General features: G+C 41.4%; 1 protein-coding gene across 17 annotated transcripts in view; it reads right to left on the bottom strand.

Moving 5' to 3' along the window:
- L3MBTL3 (L3MBTL histone methyl-lysine binding protein 3) overlaps nucleotides 1-23419 on the bottom strand; it is a 166683-nt gene that overhangs the window by 33032 nt on the left and 110232 nt on the right. For all 17 annotated transcript variants that reach the window (XR_010599636.1, XR_010599637.1, XR_010599638.1 and 14 more), the window contains 2 exons: nucleotides 15433-15535; nucleotides 2287-2427 (listed from right to left, as the gene is read on the bottom strand). Coding sequence is in view for 14 of the 17 variants with exons in the window: in XM_005280241.3 (XP_005280298.2) it covers nucleotides 2287-2427; nucleotides 15433-15535 (244 nt within the window). In the remaining 3 variants the exon portion in view is untranslated. The remainder of the gene's footprint in view (nucleotides 1-2286; nucleotides 2428-15432; nucleotides 15536-23419) is intronic.

Below are 23419 nucleotides of genomic sequence, written 5' to 3'. Positions count from 1 at the left end.
TGGACCCATAACGATGTCATTGAGGGGTGGGACCACTTTTGATGGGGCCATGGCAGCCAAAATGTCAATGAGGCTATGTGAGAACTCGTTAAGAACCTCCACCTCTAGCCCCAGGTTAGAAGCCACAATGGGAGGAAGAGACCTCTACTGGTGGGGGGCCTTCCTCCTCCTCTTCTGCACTGATCACATATCACACAGGCCTAAATCCCAAGTGTCGGTACTGAGCTTGGTATCGGAGTCTGGGTGAGGTGCCAGATGGCGTGGGAGTCCTTCTCTTGGACACCACTGAGTATGAACAGCTGGAAGGGAGAAAACCCCACAGATTCCAAAATGGCCATTGGACCTGCCAGATGCTGCGGGCGGCACCCATGCTGAGATCCACTGGGATGTAAGCTAAGTACTAGTGACGGCCCCTTGGTTGTGTGCAGGACTCCACCTCCAAGTCAGAGGATGAGTCATCTTGAGGAGACCATGGGAAGGGGCAGTACCCCTTGCTTCTGCCAGCTGCTGCTGAGAAGCTAAGAAGTCTTTGCCAATGATGGTAGGGCCGGTTTCCCCCAGTCGGTACCAGAGGATCCAGTGCTCATTAGGAGCTCTGGGTAACCTGTTCCCTTCTGCTTGATGCTCTCGTCGGCACTGGTCAGCAGAACCTGGCGTGTCCTCAGTTCTTGGACACTGCAAAGGCCTCCGAGGTGGATGGCATCACAATCCCGCTGGCACCACAATATTCCCCCGCTGTCAGTGAACAGTCCTGCACCAGACTCAGTGGCACCTGTGAGCAGGGTTGAGTCGATGGTGCTGCTAGTGGAGCGGGAGTGGCCCATCAGGGGTCACACTCCACTGCACTCCCCTTGCTTGTCCTTTCTTGGTTCCAGGGAGCATCCCCTCTCAGACCATGTTTCTTGTGTTTCTTTTTCAGTATCAGAGCGGTTAAGCGGTGCCGAGAAGCGTGTTGCTAGAGGAGCACTTCACACCGAAACCGAGGTGCTCGTTGCCAAGTCCGACTAGCTTGGCTCCAACGCCAGCCTATCAGCTTTTATCAGGCTAGCCCTTAGTCTAGCCTTCCTGTCCTTTTTCGTACAAGGCTGAATTTTTAGCCGATTTGACAATGCTCTTGTACGTGAGCTTCCCTCAGACACTTCAGACAGCTGGAGTGTAGGTCGCTCACCAGCATGGGCTTGCTGCAGAAGGTGCAGGGTTTGAAGCCTGGAGACCGGGGCACGCCTGGCCCCAGGGGCACAGGATGCTCGTCTAAGCTACAAGAGGGGGGTCTAACTGTATTCACTAATACTATATAGACTACTACTAGAAATTAAAACTGAAGATAACGAAATCACTGACTGATTGTCTTGCCGAAGCAAGAGAAGTTGTTTCTGCGACTGTCGTGGGTAGTAAGAAGGAACTGAGAAGGTGCGGGGTTGGCCGGGTCCCTTATATTGGCGCATGAGCGCACAGCATCACAGGGCACTAGAGTGAGCATGACAGATACCACTGAGGGAAAAATCTCCAGCAACAGCGCATGCAGCGCGTGCACACCTAACATGGAATAGACATGAGCAAGCACTCGAAGAAGAATAAATCGCCCCAGGGCCATAACTCCATACTTGTTGCTGCTCTTGCAAAACTCACCCCCAATAATTTGATTCCCCACTTTCCTCCCCAATAAAACCAAATTTATTAGGGCTGACACAACGAGGAGTCTTGTGGCACCTTAAAGACTAGCAAATGTATTAGATCATAAGCTTTCGTGGGCTATGACCCACTTCATTCATCTGAAGAAGTGGGTCATAGCCCACGAAAGCTTATGCTGTAATACATTTGTTAGTCTTTAGGGTGCCACAAGACTCCTCGTTGTTTTTGCTGAAACAGACTAACAAGTCTACCCCTCTAAAATTTATTAGGGCTGTTTTTCAAGCATCAACACACACACCAGTGAAACTGCTCTAGCAAATGTAACAATAAAATGAATCATTTCCACAAGTGAAATAAATCATTAAACAATTGATTTTAAACAATAATTAACATCTTAATGGTCTGTACACTTAGCAGGAGTGAAAATGCACTCTTGCTAAATCATACATAATGAAATCAACATCAATTTTTGCCAGCTTAATCATCCGCAGGCTCAGCTCTGACAGGGCCATTTCTTCTCTGGAAATAGTAATGTAGAGAAAAGCACAGGCCTTTCGAGACAATACAGACTTCAAGTTCTGAAAATTATGTAATATAGCATTTAAATAAAATGATATTATTGTAAGTTGTTAATACTATTTAGATCTTAATTACTTGATTACAGGAGAGGCCGATCTTTCATTTACTTCTGTCTTTCTGTTCTTGGGTACAGATGGACTGGCTAGCGGCATCTCTCCACTTAAACGATCTGGTAAGATCTGTTCTTTGTTCAAGTTGACGTCAGAATACGGGCAGCTGGCACCACCAAAAATTGAAGAGGAGAGGAGAAATACTTCCATTAGCTCAGAAACTGAACAAACTTTCCTTAGTTTAAAGTGAACTGACTATAGATTCCAGCCTGAAAAAATGAACAACAAAGATGGAAAGAAATGCCTTGATGTATTCTCACTTTAAAATATTATCAAATACACTAGATTTTTGACATGCCAACCTGTTTGCATCTATCTTACTCTTTCTTTCTACAGCAATTTACTGCCACAGAACCAGTATTATGGCATAAATTCTAGAAACCAATAGAAAACCAAGCACTGATGGATGTTGGTTAAAACACCATATAAAAGTGAAAACCGGAACTGTGCTACTAACCAAACTCAAGTAGCAAATATTTCTTTTTACCTCACAAAGAAGCAAACCCGCTGTGTTGGAATCAACAGAATCATGCTACCATGGTTATTTGTCCTGCAATACACTTTACAGAAAGAGTTACCACTACACTATTCAACTGTGACTGGGAACAGTGATTGGCCCACATTCTAATTGGCTGTTAGCATTTTTAAAATTATGTTACATTAAAAATACGTTAAAAGAATGTTATTTATATTACAAAGCCAAGCACTTGAAAGTTAGGAAATGCCAGATTTACAGTTGTTCACAACTTGGCCCATCCTGTGCAGTGAATGAGGCAGGGGTCCTGTGGAAAAAGTAGTGTATGATCATGTAATTAAAGGCATTATCATAATACACACAAGGGGGATGAATTAAGATTGCCTGGGTAACCCTAAAACAGACATTTACTAACTTTAAAGTCCTTGACTTTGCAACCTAAATAGCATAGTTTTCATATTGGGAATTTCCTCGTTTATTTTTAAAATGAGCAATTGTAAAACTTTATTTCATTATGTGCAGCTATAACAATCTCCCCACCCTCTATCATCAGCAGAACCCTGAAACTTCAGCATCGCCCTACCTGGCAAACTACATTAGATGGCAGCAGGAGAAGGCTGTTATCTCACACAGGAAAATGGGCTGCTGATGCTATGTACCGGGTCCAGAGAATGGTCAAGGAGAGCCCAGTCAAGCTCTCTCTCTCTTTCCCACCCTGGGAGACAAAGGACTCCTGTTCCAAGAGGTGTCCCTAGATGTAAGGGAGCTGAGCCTTGTGTAAGATCTGGAGAACTTACAGAGCTCATCTCTCTCCCCTTCACGCTAGAAGTTAGAGCAGTTCGTGCCTATGTGCTGCCCCTGGGAATGGAGGGGATAGGAAACTGGAGCCATATTCTGTGTCTGAGGGGACTATGAGGGCAGCCCAATTTGGCTCTTTCTTGCCCACTGCCCGGGCTTAAGGAAGTTCCTCCTTGATCTGATGCCCTCAAGGAGGAGGCATGGGATGTGTGCCAGGTCCAAGGAGGAGGAGCTGCTGGGGGAAGCCCAGCTTTCTCTTCCACTCTCCTGCTATATCTGCTCTGGCAGCTCCCAGCTGTTCAGTGCAATGTCTGCTGCTACAGCTGCTTTGGCAGGAATGGGAGCTCAGCCTCAGGATGTTCACTGATTTTGGCAGGCTGCACCAATGTTTTCCCGAGGAATTCAAGTTAGAGAAGGAAATGGTAATTTTTAACCTTTTACAACATTATGTCCATAAGGCCATGTGACCCAAGAGCTGAAAGCAAGCACACCCTGTTGTCATTGGGTGGGACCTGAAGCTTTGGGAAAGGAAGACTATGGACTGACACCTTTCCATTGGGAGGTAAGATGTGGCAGTCCTGAAGTTGAGGACTGCTCCTATTAAGGTTATGTGCTATACTGATTGTAACTTAGATTTGTCCAAATTCAGTTTCAGGTCCAGACAGGAAATCAGCTTCCTGATGATTAAGATATTGTTTTGGATCTGGTTGCTTGATGCTCCATGAATTAGCTAATCATCAAGGTATGGAACTACTTGAACACCAGAACGATGGACATGGGTTGCTACTACTGCCTTGCACTTGGTGAAGACCCCTGGGGCAGATGTCAGTCTGAAGAAAGTATCGCCATGTGTAAGTATGATCTGCAGATCAAGGGCAGGGAAGGGATGAAAGAGGCAAGAATGATCATCCTGAACTTGATTTTTTTGATTAAATAATTTGCTTTCTTAAACCTAGAATGGGATGGAGCCTACCAGATTTCTTTGGGACCAGGAAGTACTGGGAATAGAAGCCTTTGCCTCTGTGTTGGTAAGAAACGTCTTCTGTTGCTCTCAGTTCTAGAAGAGACTATCGTTCTTGAAGTAACACAATCTCGGAGAAGGGTCCCTAAAAGGAAAGAGGAAGGTGGGTTGGGAAAGGAGAGGGAGGTAAACTAGCTAATGTATCCCTGACTCACTGTGCAGAATACCCATTTGCTTGACGTGATGCTTTCCCAAGCAAAGTGAAAAAGGGAGAGGCATGATCTGAAGAGAGAAGATATGTTGTCCTTGATTAAGAAGTCAAAATGATTGCTTGGATGCTACAGCTGTTGGGTGAGAAGGGCTTCCTGCCGATGAAGATGGTTGGTGATGTTGAGGAACCCTGGAGCTTCTTTTAGAGACATACTGTGACCACTGTTCAAAAGAGGGTCTGGAATAAGATGACAGTCTAAATCAGTGGTTTTCAAACATTTTTTCTGGGGACTGAGTTGAAGAAAACTGTTGATGCCCATGACCCAACAGAGCTGGGGATGAGAGGTTTGGGTTGTGGGCGAGGCTCAGGGCTGGGGCAAAGGGTTGGGGTGTGGGGGTGAGGGCTGGAGCCAGGAATGAGGGGTTCAGGATGTGGGAGGGGGGTCAGGGCTGGGGCAGGAGTTTGGGGTGCAGGAAGAGGGCTCAGGGCTGGGACAGGGGGTTGGGGCATGGGCTTACCGGTCAGCGGTGAGCCAGGATGCAGAGGCAGGTTTCCTGCCTGTCCTGGCCCCACGGACCCTGCTGCGCCCTGGAAGCAGCCAGCAGCAGGACCAGCTCCTAGGCGGAGATGCGCGCAAGCAGCTCCATGTGGCTCTCACCTGCAGGCAGTGGGCCTCCCCCCCCAGAGAGTACAGAACTAGTTCTCGGGGCGGGAGCAGCCCCGTGGACACCCTGCCCAGAAGCTGGACCTGCTGCTGGCCGCTTCCGGGGTGCAGCGCAGTGTTGAAACAGGGAGGCACTAGCCTGCCACAGTTGGGCAGCACCGCCGACAGGACTTTTAACGTCCCAGTCGGAGGCGATGACCAGCGCCGCTAGGGTCCCTGGGTGCTGAGCAAGGTGACCCAGTGCCTTACATGCCTTGACCCAGTACCGGGTAACGAACCGAACATTGAAAAACACTGGTCTAAATTGTTTCCTTTTTGTAACCCGAGTGTAAACTCTGAATGAATGATGCACTGCACAAGAGTCCTTTAGTGTATGCATAGTGTCATCTGTTTTGGCAGAAAACAGTTTAGACCCCTCCAAAGGTAAATCTTCTATTGTATTCTGCTGCTCCCTTGGAATGCCAGATGCCTGAAGTCAGGATGAATGCCGCATGGAGATTGCAGCAGCTACAAAACATGAGGCCATATCAGCAGCGTCTAATATGTTCCTTGGAAACCAAAGTGAAAAACTGTTCCCCGTATTCTTCTGGCAGCTTTGTCAGCAAAGTTAGAAATTGCACAAAAATTAATAAAATCATATTTTGACAAAAGATCCTGATAATTTGCAATGCTCATTTGAAGACTGGCGGCGGAATAAACATTTAATAAATTCTAGGACTGGAAGGGACCTCAAGAGGTCATCAAGTCCAGTCCCCTGCCCTCATGGCAGGACCAAATACTGTCTAGACTAGGGGTCAACAATGTTCGGCACGCGACTCGCCAGAGTAAGCACCCTAGCGGGCCGGGCCAGTTTATTTACCTGCTGACGCGGCAGGTTCGGCCGATCACGGCCCCCACTCGCCGTGGTTCGCCGTCCTGGGCAAATGGGGGCGGCGGGAAGCAGCGCGGGCCGAGGGATGTGCTGGCCATGGCTTCCCGCCGCCCCCATTGGCCCGCGACGGCGAACTGTGGCCAGTGGGGGCCACGATCGGCCGAACCTGCCATGTCAGCAGGTAAATAAAGTGGCCCGGCCCGCTAGGGTGCTTACCCTGGCGAGCCGCGTGCCGAATGTTGCTGACCCCAGGTCTAGACCACCCCTGATAGACATTTATCTAACCTACTCTTAAATATCTCCAGAGATGGAGATTCCACAACCTCCCTAGGCAATTTATTCCAGTGTTTAAACACCTTGACAGTTAGGAAATTTTTTCTAATGTCCAACCTAAACCTCCCTTGCTGCAATTTAAGCCCATTGCTTCTTGTTCTATCCTTAGAGGCTAAGGTGAACAAGTTTTCTCCCCCCTCTTTATGACACCCTTTTAGACACCTGAAAACTGCTATCATGTCCCCTCTCAGTCCTCTCTTTTCCAAACTAAACAAACCTAATTCTTTCAGCCTTCCTTCATAGGTCATGTTCTCAAAACCTTTAATCATTCTTGTTGCTCTTCTCTGGACCCTCTCCAATTTCTCCACATCTTTCTTGAAATGCAGTGCCCAGAACTGGACACAATACTCCAGTTGAGGCCTAACCAGAGCAGAGTAGAGCAGAAGAATGACTTCTCGTGTCTTGCTCACCACACACCTGTTAATACATCCCAGAATCATGTTTGCTATTTTTGCAACAGCATCACACTGTTGACTCATATTTAGCTTGTGGTCCACTATAACCCCTAGATCCCTTTCTGCCATACTCCTTCCTAGACAGTCTCTTCCCATTCTGTATGTGTGAAACTGATTTTTCCTTCCTAAGTGGAGCACTTTGCATTTGTCTTTGTTAAACTTCATCCTGTTTACCTCAGACCATTTCTCCAATTTGTCCAGATCATTTTGAATTATGACCCTGTCCTCCAAAACAGTTGCAATCCCTCCCAGTTTGGTATCATCTGCAAACTTAATAAGCGTACTTTCTATGCCAATATCTAAGTCGTTAATGAAGATATTGAACAGAGTCGGTCCCAAAACAGTCCCCTGCGGAACCCCACTGGTTATGCCTTTCCAGCAGGATTGAGAACCATTAATAACAACTCTCTGAGTATGGTTATCCAGCTAGTTATGCACCCACCTTATAGTAGCCCCATCTAAATTGTATTTGCCTAGTTTATCGATAAGAATATCATGCAAGACCGTATCAAATGCCTTACTAAAGTCTAGGTATACCACATCCACAGCTTCTCCCTTATCCACAAGACTCGTTATCCTATCAAAGAAAGCTATCAGATTGGCTTGACACGATTGTTCTTTACAAATCCATGCTGGCTGTTCCCTATCACCTTACCACCTTCCAGGTGTTTGCAGATGATTTCCTTAATTACTTGCTCCATTATCTTCCCTGGCACAGAAGTTAAACTAACTGGTCTGTAGTTTCCTGCCATTTTAAGCCAACCTCTTGAATTCCTTATACCTAGGAGAGACTTTTGAGTTGATTGATGGAGGAAAGCATATTTTAATTTGAATATTTTAATTCTGACTCCTTTACATTGTTGTGGCTTGGAGAACCTTGCCTTTGCCCCAACCGCTTTCCCAGCTTTAACTTAAATGTGTCTCTCCTGGTATTGCATTTGGGGGGGAGGGGGGGAGACAAAGGCACAGGCTCTGATTCAGCAAAATAATCATGTGTGTGCTTGATACCAAAGGGACTTAAGTACATGCTGAAATGCTTTGTTGAATCAGCATTATATAGTGATTAAGGCCAAAAGACTCTGAGTCAGGAGATGTAGGGTATACTCTCAGCTCAGCCACTGAGCTAGTGTGTGACCTTAGGCAAGTTGTTTAATCTTTCTGTGGCTTCCCATGCTCGCAATGGTCTTGTGTGGCTTGATTTATTAATGTACATGAAATGTTTTGAGGTCTTTGCTGGAAATTTCTATAAAAATATATTAAATATTATAGGTTGTGTATTATTAAAACAAACATTACAATGGAATCTGAAAACTGAAGGACACATTTAATTTGTACTTAGCTAAAATAATAACATATTCTACAAAGGTGTGTGGGGGGGGGGAGCAGGACAAAACATCAACATGTTACAAAACATCTTGCACAAAACTCCCACCAGAATCTTTAAACTGCACACTCAGACTTCTGTTTATCAACTGTGTTTACACTTTTACAATTCTTAAACCTGAATTTAAACAGCCTTAAACCTCATTCTTCTTGGAACTCGCTTATTTACACAGTAAGTCTGTGGTTTTTATTTTAATATTTTTTGGAAATTTAAAGATATAGTGTTAATCATCAACTGTTATAATATTAATGATGCTCTAAGGCACTTTGCTTTAGCATATTTTTTGGTGCAAGTCAGCTCCTAATTAAGGTACTATAGAAAGTTATAGGAACATTTCATAATGTAATCCTTGATATTTGGATTACTCAGAGGAATAAAAATAAAAAGAATTCCCAAGATTTTCATTTGTCAGTTTAATTTTAACAAAGCACAGCAAGCATGAACTTACCTATGAGATATGTAGGTTTAAATCAATCAGTGAATCCCTCCTGAGCCTCACTGCCTCCAGCTTTCCATTTAACAGGCCAGCTATGAAGCATTAATAATTAATCTTATTATACCTACATTAAATAAAATGTTTTCTTTATATGAGTCCCTATATGTCTTAAAGACAACCGAAATCATTGACTTGACAGGCCTGATAAGGTGGCTATTTGTAAATTAAGTTTGTTTTTCAGCATTTTCTCTTAAATGGGAACTCGGCAGCTCTAGGGATTTATAATGGCATTCTAAACCATTCAACTCTAGGTCACTGCTTTGAGTTCAATCCAGGTTAGTTAGAGACATTAAATTATCATCAGAGCTGGTTCAGTGAACGAACGTCCAATTTTATAAAAGCCCCCATCACAAATAGTACTAACTGACAAACTGAGCAGACAGCTAGAGGACTGAATTGGCATGGAGACTAAGCTATGCTAAGTGAGGGCTGTGCCACATTAAGATGGCAGTGTTAACATAAGAACATAAGAAAGGCCATATCGGGTCAGACCAAAGGTTCATCTAGCCCAGTATCCTGTCTACCGACAGTGGCCAATGCCAGGTGCCCCAGAGGGAGTGAACCTAACAGGCAATGATCAAGTGATCTCTCTCCTGCCATCCATCTCCATCCTCTGACAGACAGAGGCTAGGGACACCATTCCTTACCCGTCCTGGCTAATAGCCATTTTTGGACTTAACCACCATGAATTTATCTAGTTCTCTTTTAAACTCTGTTATAGTCCTAGCCTTCACAACCTTCTCAGGTAAGGAGTGCCACAAGTTGACTGTGCGCTGCGTGAAGAAGAACTTCCTTTTATTTGTTTTAAACCTGCTGCCTATTAATTTCATTTGATGACCCCTAGTTCTTGTATTATGGGAATAAGTAAATAACTTTCTTATCCACTTTCTCCACATTACTCATGATTTTATATACCTCTATCATATCCCCCCTTAGTCTCCTCTTTTTCAAGCTGAAGAGTCCTAGCCTCTTTAATCTCTCCTCATATGGGACCCGTTCCAAACCCTTAATCATTTTAGTTGCCCTTTTCTGAACCTTTTCTAGTGCCAGTATATCTTTTTTGAGATGAGGAGACCACATCTGTACGCAGTATTCGAGATGAGGGCGTACCATCGATTTATATAAGGGCAATAATATATTCTCAGTCTTATTCTCTATCCCCTTTTTAATGATTCCTAACATCCTGTTTGCTTTTTTGACGGCCTCTGCACACTGCGGGGACATTTTCAGAGAACTATCCACGATGACTCCAAGATCTTTTTCCTGAATTGTTGTAGCTAAATTAGCCCCCATCATATTGTATGTATAGTTGGGGTTATTTTTTCCAATGTGCATTACTTTACATTTATCCATATTAAATTTCATTTGCCGTTTTGTTGCCCAATCACTTAGTTTTGTGAGATCTTTTTGAAGTTCTTCACAGTCTGCTTTGGACTTAACTATCTTTAGCAGTTTAGTATCATCTGCAAACTTTGCCACCTCACTGTTTACCCCTTTCTCCAGATCATTTATGAATAAGTTGAATAGGATCGGTCCGAGGACTGACCCTTGGGGAACACCACTAGTTACCCCCTCCATTCTGAGAATTTACCATTTATTCCTACCCTTTGTTCCCTCTCTTTTAACCAGTTCTCAATCCATGAAAGGACCTTCCCTTTTATCCCATGGCAGCTTAATTTACATAAAAGCCTTTGGTGAGGGACCTTGTCAAAGGCTTTCTGGAAATCTAAGTACACTATGTCCACTGGATCCCCCTTGTCCACATGTTTGTTGACCTCTTCAAAGAATTCTAATAGATTAGTAAGACACGATTTCCCTTTACAGAAACCATGTTGACTATTGCTCAACAGTTTATGTTTTTCTATGTGTCGGACAATTTTATTCTTAACTATTGTTTCGACTAATTTGCCTGGTACAGACTTACCGGTCTGTAATTGCCGGGATCACCTCTAGAGCCCTTTTTAAATATTGGCGTTACATTAGCTAACTTCCAGTCATTGGGTACAGAAGCCGATTTAAAGGACAGGTTACAAACCTTAGTTAACAGTTCCAACAGTTGGAAGAAGCTTGCATTGCAGATGCCCATACTGCAACTGTTCTGGGGACACAGGACTACTGTTTCCAGAGCTGTCAATCCAGCACCTTTCACAGGCTAAGCACAAAATTTATTTTAAGAAAAAAAACTTTACTCTGGAAGACTCAAGAATAATTAAGAAAAAGTAAAAACATATACTGCTTATTATTTCTGTTTCTATGGCATTCGCGGTCTCTCCCGTTGATAGACACTATAATTCATGCAACTAAGTCACAGATTTGGAACGAATAATAAAATTGCATCCAGTTTTATTGCTTTGCTGCCTAGGTAGTTCAGCAAATATAATTGTGATCACTGTAATCACCCACTACTTGCCAAACATTAGGTCTTTACTAAGTACAAGGAACACAAGAGATAAGAACAGATACTACACTTGACCAGAGCTCGGAGAGGAAAGGAGGCCATTCCCAATATTATAATTGAAACTCTGGCTCAACATGAGCCAGTATTCTCTCTCAACATCCACATCTTGTTAAGGATTGCCTGAAACTATGATGAATGGAGAAATGTTCTTTTTCCACCCTGCTTAAGTGAAAAACTACGAATGTGCTATAACTGAGGACCTTTGGAGCAGACTAGCTTTAATGTTTATTCATCAAGAGTTGACCCAAGCCACTAGCAAACTACAAAATACAAATGATTGCTTTTCATGCCTGCCAGGATTTGAAGATTGTTGCTTGCTATAAGCACACATTTCACGATCATAAATATGCAGCTAATTTGCATAATGCTACCTATTTGCGTACTGGTCCCACAGCGTCTACCCTCATTTCAAAATCTTAGATTCACTACTGAGAACAAGTCCTTATTATCATTAACTTTTTCAAGAAGTGCACACTTTAACCCTGTCACAATTAATCACCCAATGCTTTTGTCTGGCTCCTAAGGAGCAAGCTATCAACATTATTTCAAAACTGCTTAGAATTGTAAATGATTCTTCTGCCTGCTTTCAGGCATTTACTCCGCACACATATTGCACCTTATCATGATAGATAAAGAAATACATACATAAATAAAAGCAGCATGGTTAAAATACAATTTGAGGTTGCTGAAATGAAAGACCCAAAGAACTGTACCTGGATGTGGATAATTTTACCATTTTTACAATACATTCGCTAATTCAGGAAAAAAGTAGTGATGCAATTTTAGAATCCTTAGGATGACCTGGATTCTCAAACCTGTAGGTTTCAGATAAACAAGAAATCTCATTTTTCCTCAGAGCTATTCAAACAGAAAATATATCCAGTTTGCAGGGCAAACCGATCAGTGAAATAATAATGTAATGTATTTGCTATGAAGAAGCAAATCTTTCAGTTTTATGATCAACAAAACCCCTTTAGTTAGTTTTCTTATCCCCGGAGCTATTGATCATTGTGCATACGATAGGATTTCTAAGACTACAGTAAAAATAAAATACAATAAATTGCAATGGACTTTCGTTCTCTCAATATTCAGAACGAATAATCAATCATTTTAAGTAGCACAGAAACTCTAGTTATAAAAGCAGAGCATGTATGTGCTAACTTTCATATACATCTCTTTCTCATTCTTACCCCTTGTAGGCAGGGTCTGATTGAGCTCTCCGCTGACATCTAGTGATGCCCTTGAGGGAAAAAACTTCAGGAGCAGACTGTGTTTGCACAAAAATGACTTCTCTGCCTAGGTGCGCAGCAAGATGGACCTGCTTTACCAAAATGATCAATTTTGGCTGGTTTGGGTTACAAATCACTCTAGTATTCGAATGCGGGAGTACTGAAATGTTGTTCTTCTTACTCTTTGAGTAAAGAGCAGCAGAACTGTGCTTAGCATGCACTGATTGAGGGGGTCATCCTAAAATGAACTTCACTTGCTAAGCAGGGGGTAGGGATGCCAAATGCCAGTGGAGATGAGAGTTGGTGGTGACAGGTGTTCCTACCTGGCAGTATGGACTCTGCAGAGAGAGTCCTAAACACCACTTGACCTGCTACCCTCCAGTGTTTAATGACAGAGCTGATAAGACTCAATTAAGAGTCTTTGCTTCTAGAGCTGTCCTGACTGCTGAGCAAGTCTAGGGGCTAAGCCTTAGACCCTGTTTGAGAACAATGAAAGCAACACAGAAGCTGCACTGACAGTAAGGTTCCCCACTACCTGCTGAAATCACTGAGAGCTGGGTTAAGTGGTGGAACCTCAGAATGTGACATTGCAGCAGCAGAGAGACAGCAGCAGCTGTGAGCCAGTTACAGAGGTGGTGGCAGTAAGGCATTGGTCAATGCCCACCCCCCCATTAACACACCGCTGAACTCTGGGTCTCTGCTAAAAAAGGACCACCAACTATGAGTGGGGTGCCACGGAGGGAAAGGGGAGTGGTGTGATAAGGGACATTCGTTTGTTGGACTTTCACACCGCAAGGTGAGCAATGGAGACAAAGGACACTGCCCAATGCACTATGGGGTGGATGTTTGCCTGCAGTCACATGCTTCTGAATTATGGTTGTGGTGTTTTCCCAAATTAATGCTGGGTCCCCTTTTCCCTTTGAATAAACGTTTTATTTTGTTGTACACAGACTCGATGCTTGTGAGAGGGGAAGTACTGCCTCTTAGAGGCACCCAGGGTGGTGTTTAGTTTTCACAGGTTACTGGGCGAGGGCTCAAGCCAGTTCTATTTTCTGTTGTTAAGAGAAACCCCTAGACATTGAACTGAAACCCCTAGACCTTGTTGCTGCCAACTCCACTTGCCAGAAGCGTTACGCCCTCCCAATATAAAAATGTTTAGTGCCAAATGTGTTTTAGAGGTGAGAAGATTAATGAATAGATACAATTTTTTCTAACAATTACTTACCCTCATTGTTCCTTCTAAAATTTCCACACTGGACAAGTTAAGGGCTTTATCTTGCTCTCACTGAAGTCAATGGCAAAACTCCCCTGAATTCAATGGTGCAGGATCAGGGTCTACAAGTTTCTGGGCTAATAAAAGTGGGTAGGGGCAGTGGCAAAGGAGACAAACAGGGGATGGCAAAGGCTGCTAGATCACAACTCTGACCAAAGTTGAAGCAAATGTGTTCCCATCAGAAGCAGGAGGCTCCTTGTGTATGCGTGAAGTCAGACTAAAATCAATAGTCCCTCTGGCTTTTTTTCCTCTGCTCTTCTATCACTGAGCTCAGTCACAAAAGCAAAGATAACCTGGACCCACAGACCCACTGTTGAATGTTCCTCCCCACACCATGGAAGTGGAAGCAGCTGCAAAGGGGGAAGAGCAAAAAACCATAAAAAACAGAACTCAAAAGCAAAGATGCACAGAAAAGAAAAAATAAAAAGCCAGCAGAATGACAGAAGAATAGGGACAGAAAAAGACAGAAGGGAAAGAAAAATGGAGAGAAGGTGGCAAATATGCCAGAACAGAGCAAAGAGGAGACAAAGGAGAACCCAACTGCCAATATATTGTAAGAAGGTGCCAAAATAAAAAGACCAACAAAAAAAAAAAGGCAAACTGATTCAAACAATTTACCAAACAGCACACCTTTAGCCGCATGCGAGTTGAAAACACACATTGGTACATTAGTGGTCCCACAGATTTTTTTTTTGACAAATACCAGGAAAAGCTACAGGTGGTTTGATTTACCTGAAGATTATAGGGATTTCCCTTGTGCCAACCCCTTTGGTTCTGCTTGATATTTATTTCTAAGTTTAACACTTCGCACTGATTTTATTTCACTTATTGGGGTCCTAAGGTCACCTTGTACTGTAACTGGATATATTTTAAAACAACAACAAAACTGGTGACTTCTGTGATATTTCTCCCTCTTTCCTTTCCATACCCCCAGAATCCTTCCCTCCATTTGCTGAGTCTTCTTCAGGAAGGCCCTGGAATCCATCATGTCTTGAATGTGCTTCAGAGAAGTACATTAAGCAGGCAGCTTTAGCAGCAGTCCCGTCAGTCAAAGGTGATGACAGAAATATGGATTAAGGATTTAAAAAGTGCTTTGACAAAAATTTTAAAAAACCCAAACAAAAGCTTTGATAAAACTACTGCCCTGTTCATTTCAACTGGCAGCTGCACAAAAGGGTTTTTTGCATCATTTTCTAATCCGAACAGCCACATGAGTAGCCCTTTTGGAACAAAAAGCAGAGCAGTCGCATCTCTCATTTGCAATGAAAAAAATGTTGGACATATTTTTCCTAGGCACACCTTGCTGCAATGAAATTACAGATTGTTAATGTTAATTTCTACATGCTCACCATAGCAACTAAAGTCAACGTGGATTTAATTTTTTTCCAGCTTGGCTCTGCTTTCTTGAGAACAGCAATTAAAAAAAAAGTATATGCAGCTCTCTTTCTAAATGATATAATCATACCAAGCAACAATTAAGCTACAACTTTTTATAGCACATACCTGTGATGGCCCATGTGTCTTGCTCGTTTTATGTGTCCAACTCCTTTGCAACCTGCAGTAGGGCATCCTCCATGTTCTAAAGCTTCCACTAATTCCAAGGGACCTATTTATCAGGACACACGAGAAATTAGAAAAGATGTAAATTTACACACAAGCAGGAAGTGGAGGATTACATTAACACATGGAGATGTAAACAGGTACACAGCAGACAACTTAAAGTACTTATTTAAATACATTTTGCAGAAGTATGATGGAGACTAATGCAATATGTTTTAAAGAGGAAATAAAAATGTCCTGTGTAAATGGATCTCTATAGAAAAGCTACATAATTAATAGTCCATAAAAAAGTACACACAATTTAGAGCATTTGTTTTAGTTGTAATATCTTTTAGATTAATCACATTGCAGCTGTAACAATGTTATTTAGAAAGAGCAGAGTCAAACTAAGACTTCCTGTTATGCTTAAAGACAGAGATCTGTTCATAATGGATACTGATCTTTGAGGTTCTTAGTTTGAATTTTCCAATAAATGAAGAGGTGGAAATCAAGGATGAAGATAACATCAGTAAGAGCAAGTCATAAATGCATTTTTGACAGGCTTACTCCTCTGAACTTTTGGCAATATCTGGTTTTCATCAATGGATAATACAGTGAGGATTGTGGAGGCTTTGAAGAATATGACTGTAGACATTAGGTTTGATACTCAATCAAACAGGCAGTACATTATCCATGATGTCAGCAAGTCAGACACTGAAATTCTCCAGTTTAGCAGATGGAGAAATCTCTTCTGAACATCTGCAAATATGAATTGTTTTTAGTATTTTTCTTTCTTGAAAACACACACACACACAGATATACACATGGAAGACAAGATTTACTTAAAGAAATCTTCCTAAATGACATACATATTTTCACTCACAGCAAAACAAGATTGTGTGAGAGATATATTTAATTTTCAGCCATATTCCAAAAAAAGTGTATTTTTTGAACTCATTTTCCTGTTACACCACTGTGACTCCACTGGAATCAGAGTAACACTGGCTTAAATGGTATAATGGAATGGAGAACTGAGATTCTTATCTTGTTTACATTAAAAAACAAAGTCCATAACCACAATGCAATATTTAAAAAAACAAAAACAAAAAATAAACAACAATGCAATCTGACAGACAGCATACACAGAGTTGGATTTTGTGAGTGAATTTGTGTAGCTGACTTTCTTTCACAACTACCTCAATTGTGCATGTGAATGGCTAACTAGATGAAAACCCTATCTTTCACACACAAATCAGATACAGACGCATTTTGATCATGCATTAGGCACCTGAACTTTGGAACAGCCAGGCCCAGAGTATCCATATGGCTTAACAGGTTAATATTGATCTCACCTCTGATTTAAATAACTTTCAAGGATGTTGTTAAGATCCACAGTGCAGCACATTATATAGCAGAAATACTGTTCCTATTATGGGTAAGAAGTTTAGTCAAAGTCTTCTGTTCTGCCCTGTCCCAGGTAACAGTCCAGGTGGGACCTGAGTGTTAACTCCAGTGCCAGGAGCAACAAAAAAAGTAAAATTGTTTCTTTGGGTGGAAGTTTGCTCCTGCTAACAAGTTCTTACGGAGGTCAGCTTAGCAGTCAGCATTAGAACAATGTTCATCCATGGACAGGATCCTAGATCAGTCTCTAGGAGCCGGAATTGCTGCAAAGTCAGTGCATTCTGTGTAATACCAGGGAAATTTCAGAAGACTGGAAGAGTGCTAATGTTGTGCCAATATTCAAAAAGGACAAGCTGGATAACCTGATTAACTATAATCCAGTTAGCCTGATAACAACCCCAGCCAAAACAACAACAGAAAGGTTGACGTGGGATTAAATTAATGAAGAATTAAAGGACAGGGATATAATTAATGCCCGACAACATGATTTCATGGAAAATAGGTCTTTATCAACCAAACTTGTAATCTCACCAAAAAATGCAATCAGTTTTGTCTGACAAAGGCAACTACGTGGATGTAATATGCTTAGATTTTTGTATGGCATCTGACTCGGTACTGAACAACATTCTCATTAAATATTAGCACCATACAACATCAATACTGCACATGGTAAATGGATTAAGAACTGGCTAACAGAGATCTGAGAAAGTAGTTGCAATGGGGATCATCGAATGTGGGTGTTTTTAGTAATGTTCCACAAGGATCAGTTCTAGGCCTGACGTTATTCAACATTACCGTCTGTAATTTGGAAGTAAATATAAAACCACTGCTGATCAAATTTGTAAAAGTCTTAAATGAATCAAACAATACCATAGAATCTCTATAGATAGAAATTCCATGCTTGAATAATAACAGCATAGCAGTAGGAATATACTACTGCTCACCTGACCCAAGACGGTGACTGGGAAATGCTCAGCATGATTAGAGAGGTTACAAAATACAGAAAACTCAATAATAATGAGGGATTTCAACTATTCACATATTGACTGAATGCATGTCACCTCAGAATAGGATGGAGAGATAAAATTTCTAGACACCATTAATGACTGCTTCTTGGAGCAGAAAGTCCTGGAACCCATGAGGGGAGAGGCAATTCTTGATTTAGTCCTAAGTGGCACACAGGACCTGGTTCAAGAGATGAATAGAGCTAAATTGTTTGATAATAGTAACTATAATGTAATTAACTTTAACATCTTTGTAGGGGGGGAAATACCACAGAAACACACCACAGTGGCATTTCACTTCAAAAGGGGGGGAACTACACAAAAATGAGGAGGCTAGTTAAACGGAAATTAAAAGGAACAGTCATGAGAGTGAAATGCCTACAAGCTGCATGGAAACCTTTTAAAATCACTGTAGTTGAGGTTCAAACTATATGTATACCCCCAAATTAAAAAAAAATACAGTAAGAGGACCAAAAAAAAAAAAAGCCACAATGGCTAAACAGAGTAAAAGAGGCAGACAGAGACAAAAAGACATCTTTTAAACACTGGCAGTCAAATCCTACTACGGAAAATAGAAAGAAACAAACTCTGGCAAGTCAGGTGTAAAAGTATAATTAGGCAGGCAAAAAAGAATCTGAAGAGCAACTAGGATAAGACACAAAAACTAACAGCAATTTTTTTTAAGTACATGTGAAAGTAGAATGAATTATATTGTAAAAATAGAATGGATTAAAGAAATGCTGTATGTACTTTTAAGCATAAATAAGGAATGTTGAAATACAGGTGTCAGGAAAAGAAACATTAAGACATAAATAATGAGTCCACTTAAGCTAATGGTGGAACATTAACCTGAGATCTGTAAAAGTTAATAAGGAAATGGAATATGTATGTCTAACCTCAGGTAAACTTGTCAGTTCTGCTTTCTTTGTCCTCTTGTTAAGTTCGCACCCTTTTTATCTGTATAAAATAAGGTAGTGTGGGTCTTGCATGGTGCTCACATTATCTGGGTGTATTAGCAGAGCGCTGTGCTAATAAACAGAGTGGTCTAACAAATTATGAGTCCTGAATCTAACTGACATACATCGGAAGCAGGAAGCCTGTTATACATTAGTGGGGCTATTGGATGATCCAGGTGCTTAAGGCGCACTGAAGGAAGACAAGGCCATCACGGAGAAACTAAATGAATTCTTTGCATTGGTCTTCACTGCAGAGGATGTGAAAGAGATTCCCACATCTGAGCCATATTTTTTTTTAGGCGACAATTCTGAGGAACTATCCCAGGTTGAGGTGTCAATAGAGGTGATTTTGGAAACAATGATAAATTAAACAGTAATAAGTCACCACCAGCAGATGGTATTCACCCAAGAATTCTGAAGGAACTCAAATATGAAATTGCTGAACCACTAACTGCAGTATGTAACCTAATGCTTAAATCATTCTCTGTACCACATGACTGGAGGATAGCTAATATAATGCAGATTTTAAAAAAGGCTCCAGAGGCAATCCTGGCAATTACAGGCCAATAAGTGTAACTTCAGTATCAGATAAATTAGTTGAAAATATAGTAACGAACAGAATTATTAGACACATAGATGAAAACAAAATGTTGGAGAAGAGTCAACATGGCTTTTGTAAAGGGAAATCATGTCTCACCATGCCTCTTTGAGGTGGGGGTCCACAAACGTGGACAAGGGTGATCCAGTGCATATAGCATATTGGACTTTCAGAAAGCCTTTGCCATGGTCCCTCACCAAAAGCTCTTAAGCAAAGAAAGCAGTCATGAGATAAGAGAGAAGATCCTCTCACAAATCAGTAACTGGTAAAAGATAGGAAAAACAATGGGCAAGAATAAATTATTAGTTTTTACAGTGGAGAGAGGTAAATGATGGGGTCCCCCAAGGATCTGTACTGGGACCAATGCCATTCAACATATTCATAAATGATCTGAAAAAGGGGTAAACAATGAGGTAGTGAAGTTTGCAGGCAATACTAAATTATCAAGATAGTTAAGTCCAAAGCAGACTGAGAAGAATTACAAAGGCATCTCTCACAAAACTGGGTGATTGGGCAAGAAAATGAAAGATGAAGTTCAGTGTTAATAAATGAAAAGTAATGAACGTTGGAAAACATAATCCCAACCATACACACACAACAATGGGGTCTAAATTAGCTGTTGCCACTTGGAGTCATCGTGGATAGTTCTCTGAAAACATCTGCTCAATGTGCAACGGGCAGTCAAAAAATCTAACAATGTTAGGAACCATTAAGAAATGGAGAGATAAGACGACAGAAAATATCATAATGCCACTACATAAATCCATGTTACGCCCAAACCTTGAATACTGTGTGCAGTTCTTGTCACCGCCGCTCAAAAAAAATATTAGAAATTGAAAAGGTACAGAGAAGGGCAACACAAATTATTAGGGATATGGAACAGCTTCAATATGAGGAGAGATTAATAAGATTGAGACTGTTCATTTTAGAAAACAGATGACTAAGAGGAAGATATGACAGAGGTCTATAAAATAATGAATGGTGTAGAGAAAATGAATTAGGAAGTGTTATTTACCCTTTCACATAATACCAGAATTAGGGGTCACCCAATGAAATTAATAGGCGGTAGGTTTAAAACAAACAAAGAAATACAACACACAATACACAGTCAACCTACAGAACTCACTACCAGGCGAAGTTGTGAAGGCCAAAAGTATCACTGGGTTCAAAAAAGAATTAGGTAAGTTCATGGAGGATAGGTCCACCACTGGCTATTAGCCAAGATGGTCAGGGTTACAACCCCCTGCTCTAGGTGTCCCTAAACCTGTGACTGCTAGAAGCTGGGACTGGACTAATTGATAAATTGCCATGTTCTGTTCAGTCCCTCTGAAGCATCTGGCACCAACCACTGTCCGAAGACAGGATACTGGGCTACATGGACCATTGGTCTGACTCAGGATGACCATTCTTATGTTCTTATGTAAGTAATTCAACATAAGCTCCCAGGGAGATACTATGTCAAGAAGAGCTCATGTGATCCTTGGATGTAGAAACAGGGGAGTAGTGATTAGGAGTAAGAAGGTGATTTTGGATCTGTATATGGCTTTGGTGAGACTGATACTGGAATACTGTGTACAGTTCTGATGCCCGCATTTTAAAAAGAATGTTGAAAAACTGGAGATCATGCAGAAAAGAGAGACAAAAATTATTCAAGGATTGCACAAAATGCCTTATTGTGAGAAATGTAAAGAGCTCAATCTGTTTTATTTATCAAAAAGAAGCCTGTAGAGTGGCTAAGTACCTTCACAGGGACAAAATCCCAGGAATAAAGGGCTCTTTAATTTAGCACAGAAAAACATATAAGAACCAATGGTTGGGAGCTGATGCCAGAGAAATTCAAAACTAGAAATTAGGCATTCATTTTCAACAGAGAGGGTGATTAATCACTGGAACAAACTACCAAGGAAAGTGGTATATTCTCCATCTTTTGGAGTACTCAAATCAAGATTAGATGCCTTTTCTGTAAGATATGCTTTAGTCAAACACAAATTACTCGTCTTAATAGGGGTAAATGGATGAGGTTTAATGTCCTACGAGATACAGTTCAGACTACATTATTTAAGAATCTCTTTGGGCCGCCACCTATTTATTCAGTTTAGTCATGAGCAATATTGATGAGTTCCAGATGGAGCCAAAACTAATCATGCAAATCTGGGGCAAGGACTGGGAGTAGAACAGGAAAATTGAAGGCCTGAGAAGATGCCTTGGGACAATAACAACAAGAAAAACAATATTTCTAATGCCCAAGGCCACACGTGAGTGGTTGATGAGTAGACAATGGCTGCTATATTTGCCTTTAAAGTCACTGCCTGCTGCCACTCTTTAGTTCATTATTTTGTAAAGCATGTTGAAATGCCCTGAGTATGAAAGGCAAATATAAAATCTAATTCTATTCTGTTCAATCCCAAATACTCATTAACATAATGAAGCAATCCAATAAAGAAAACAATAAGCCCAAAGACTGAAGAAAATAGCCCTTAAATTGTCACTTCAATTACTCTCACATCTTTCATTAAATAGATACTTGCAAGTCACTGCTCTAATAACCAAAGTGTTCATGCTCTACAATTGGCCATGGTGAGCTTGAAACTGGTGGTAAACTCAGTGTCAATAATTAGAGATTTAGCAATTTAAAAAAATAAAACAAAAACACCAAGTCTCTGATTTACTGCTGCAGTTGCACATATTTCAAATGACCAAATTGGCATTTCTTTATTTCTTGGGAAATGATTCTACTGCTAGCTAGAGCAGAGGTAAATTTCAGATAAATTTGGAACCAGATGAAATTTAGAAATTTGGGGTTTGGATATGAATTTATGATTTCAAAACAAACAAAAACCAATCATTGCTTGACTGTATACACTGTGGGACTAGCCACTATCAGAGATAGGGTACTATACCTGATGGACCATTCATGAACAGGAACCTATCCTTGCAACAAAGCCCGTTGCCAACTCTGTCCACATATCTATTCAGGGGACACCATCACAGGACCTAAGCACATCAGCCACACTATCAGAGGCTCGTTCACCTGCACATCTACCAATGTGATATATGCCATCATGTGTCAGCAATGCCCCTCTGCCATGTACATTGGCCAAACCGGACAGTCTCTATGCAAAAGAATAAACGGACACAAATTAGACATCAAGAATTATAACATTCAAAAACCAGTCGGAGAACACTTCAACCTCTCTGGTCACTCGCTTACAGACCTCAAAGTCGCAATACTCCAACAAAAATCTTCATAAACAGACTCCAACGAGAAACTGCAGAATTGGAATTAATTTGCAAACTTGACACCATTAAATTAGGCTTGAAGAAAGACTGGGAGTGGATGGGTCATTACACAAAGTAAAACCTATTTCCCCATGCTAATTTTCCCCCCTACTGTTACTCACACCTTCTTGTCAACTGTTGGAAATGGGCCATCCTGATTATTACTACAAAGGTTTTTTTTTCTCCTGCTGATAATAGCCCACCTTAACTGATTACCCTCGTTATAGTTAGTATGGCAACACCCATTTTTTCATGTCCTCTGTGTATATATATATATATATATATCTTCCTACTGTATTTTCCACTGCATGCATCTGATGAAGTGGGCTTTAGCCCATGAAATAAATTTGTTAGTCTCTAAGGTGCCACAAGTACTCCTGTTCTTTTTGCTGATACAGACTAACACGGCTACCCCTCTGAAACCTGTGCTGATCCAGTATGGCAATTCCTATACTCCATTATTTGTATGTCTATAAAAGAGAAAGGAATCCTGCACCTACACCGAGCCAGCTGAGGGTCAGAGCCAAAGGGCCAAATTCTCTGCAGGTGTAAATGGGCATGGTTCTATTCATTTCAATGGAATTTTGCCCATTTACACAAGCAAAGAGATTAGCCCACTTTGGCAATATCCAAAACTGGGGAAAGTTAAATGTAGATATGGGGGAAAAAGGTGAAAGGAAAAACGAAAATCAGTCCCTCAAATATCTTCTCTA

The sequence above is a fragment of the Chrysemys picta genome, chromosome 3, assembly GCF_011386835.1.
Source record: "Chrysemys picta bellii isolate R12L10 chromosome 3, ASM1138683v2, whole genome shotgun sequence".
Classification (NCBI taxonomy): Eukaryota; Metazoa; Chordata; order Testudines; family Emydidae; genus Chrysemys; species Chrysemys picta.
This window is presented reverse-complemented; position numbering and strand designations above follow the sequence as displayed.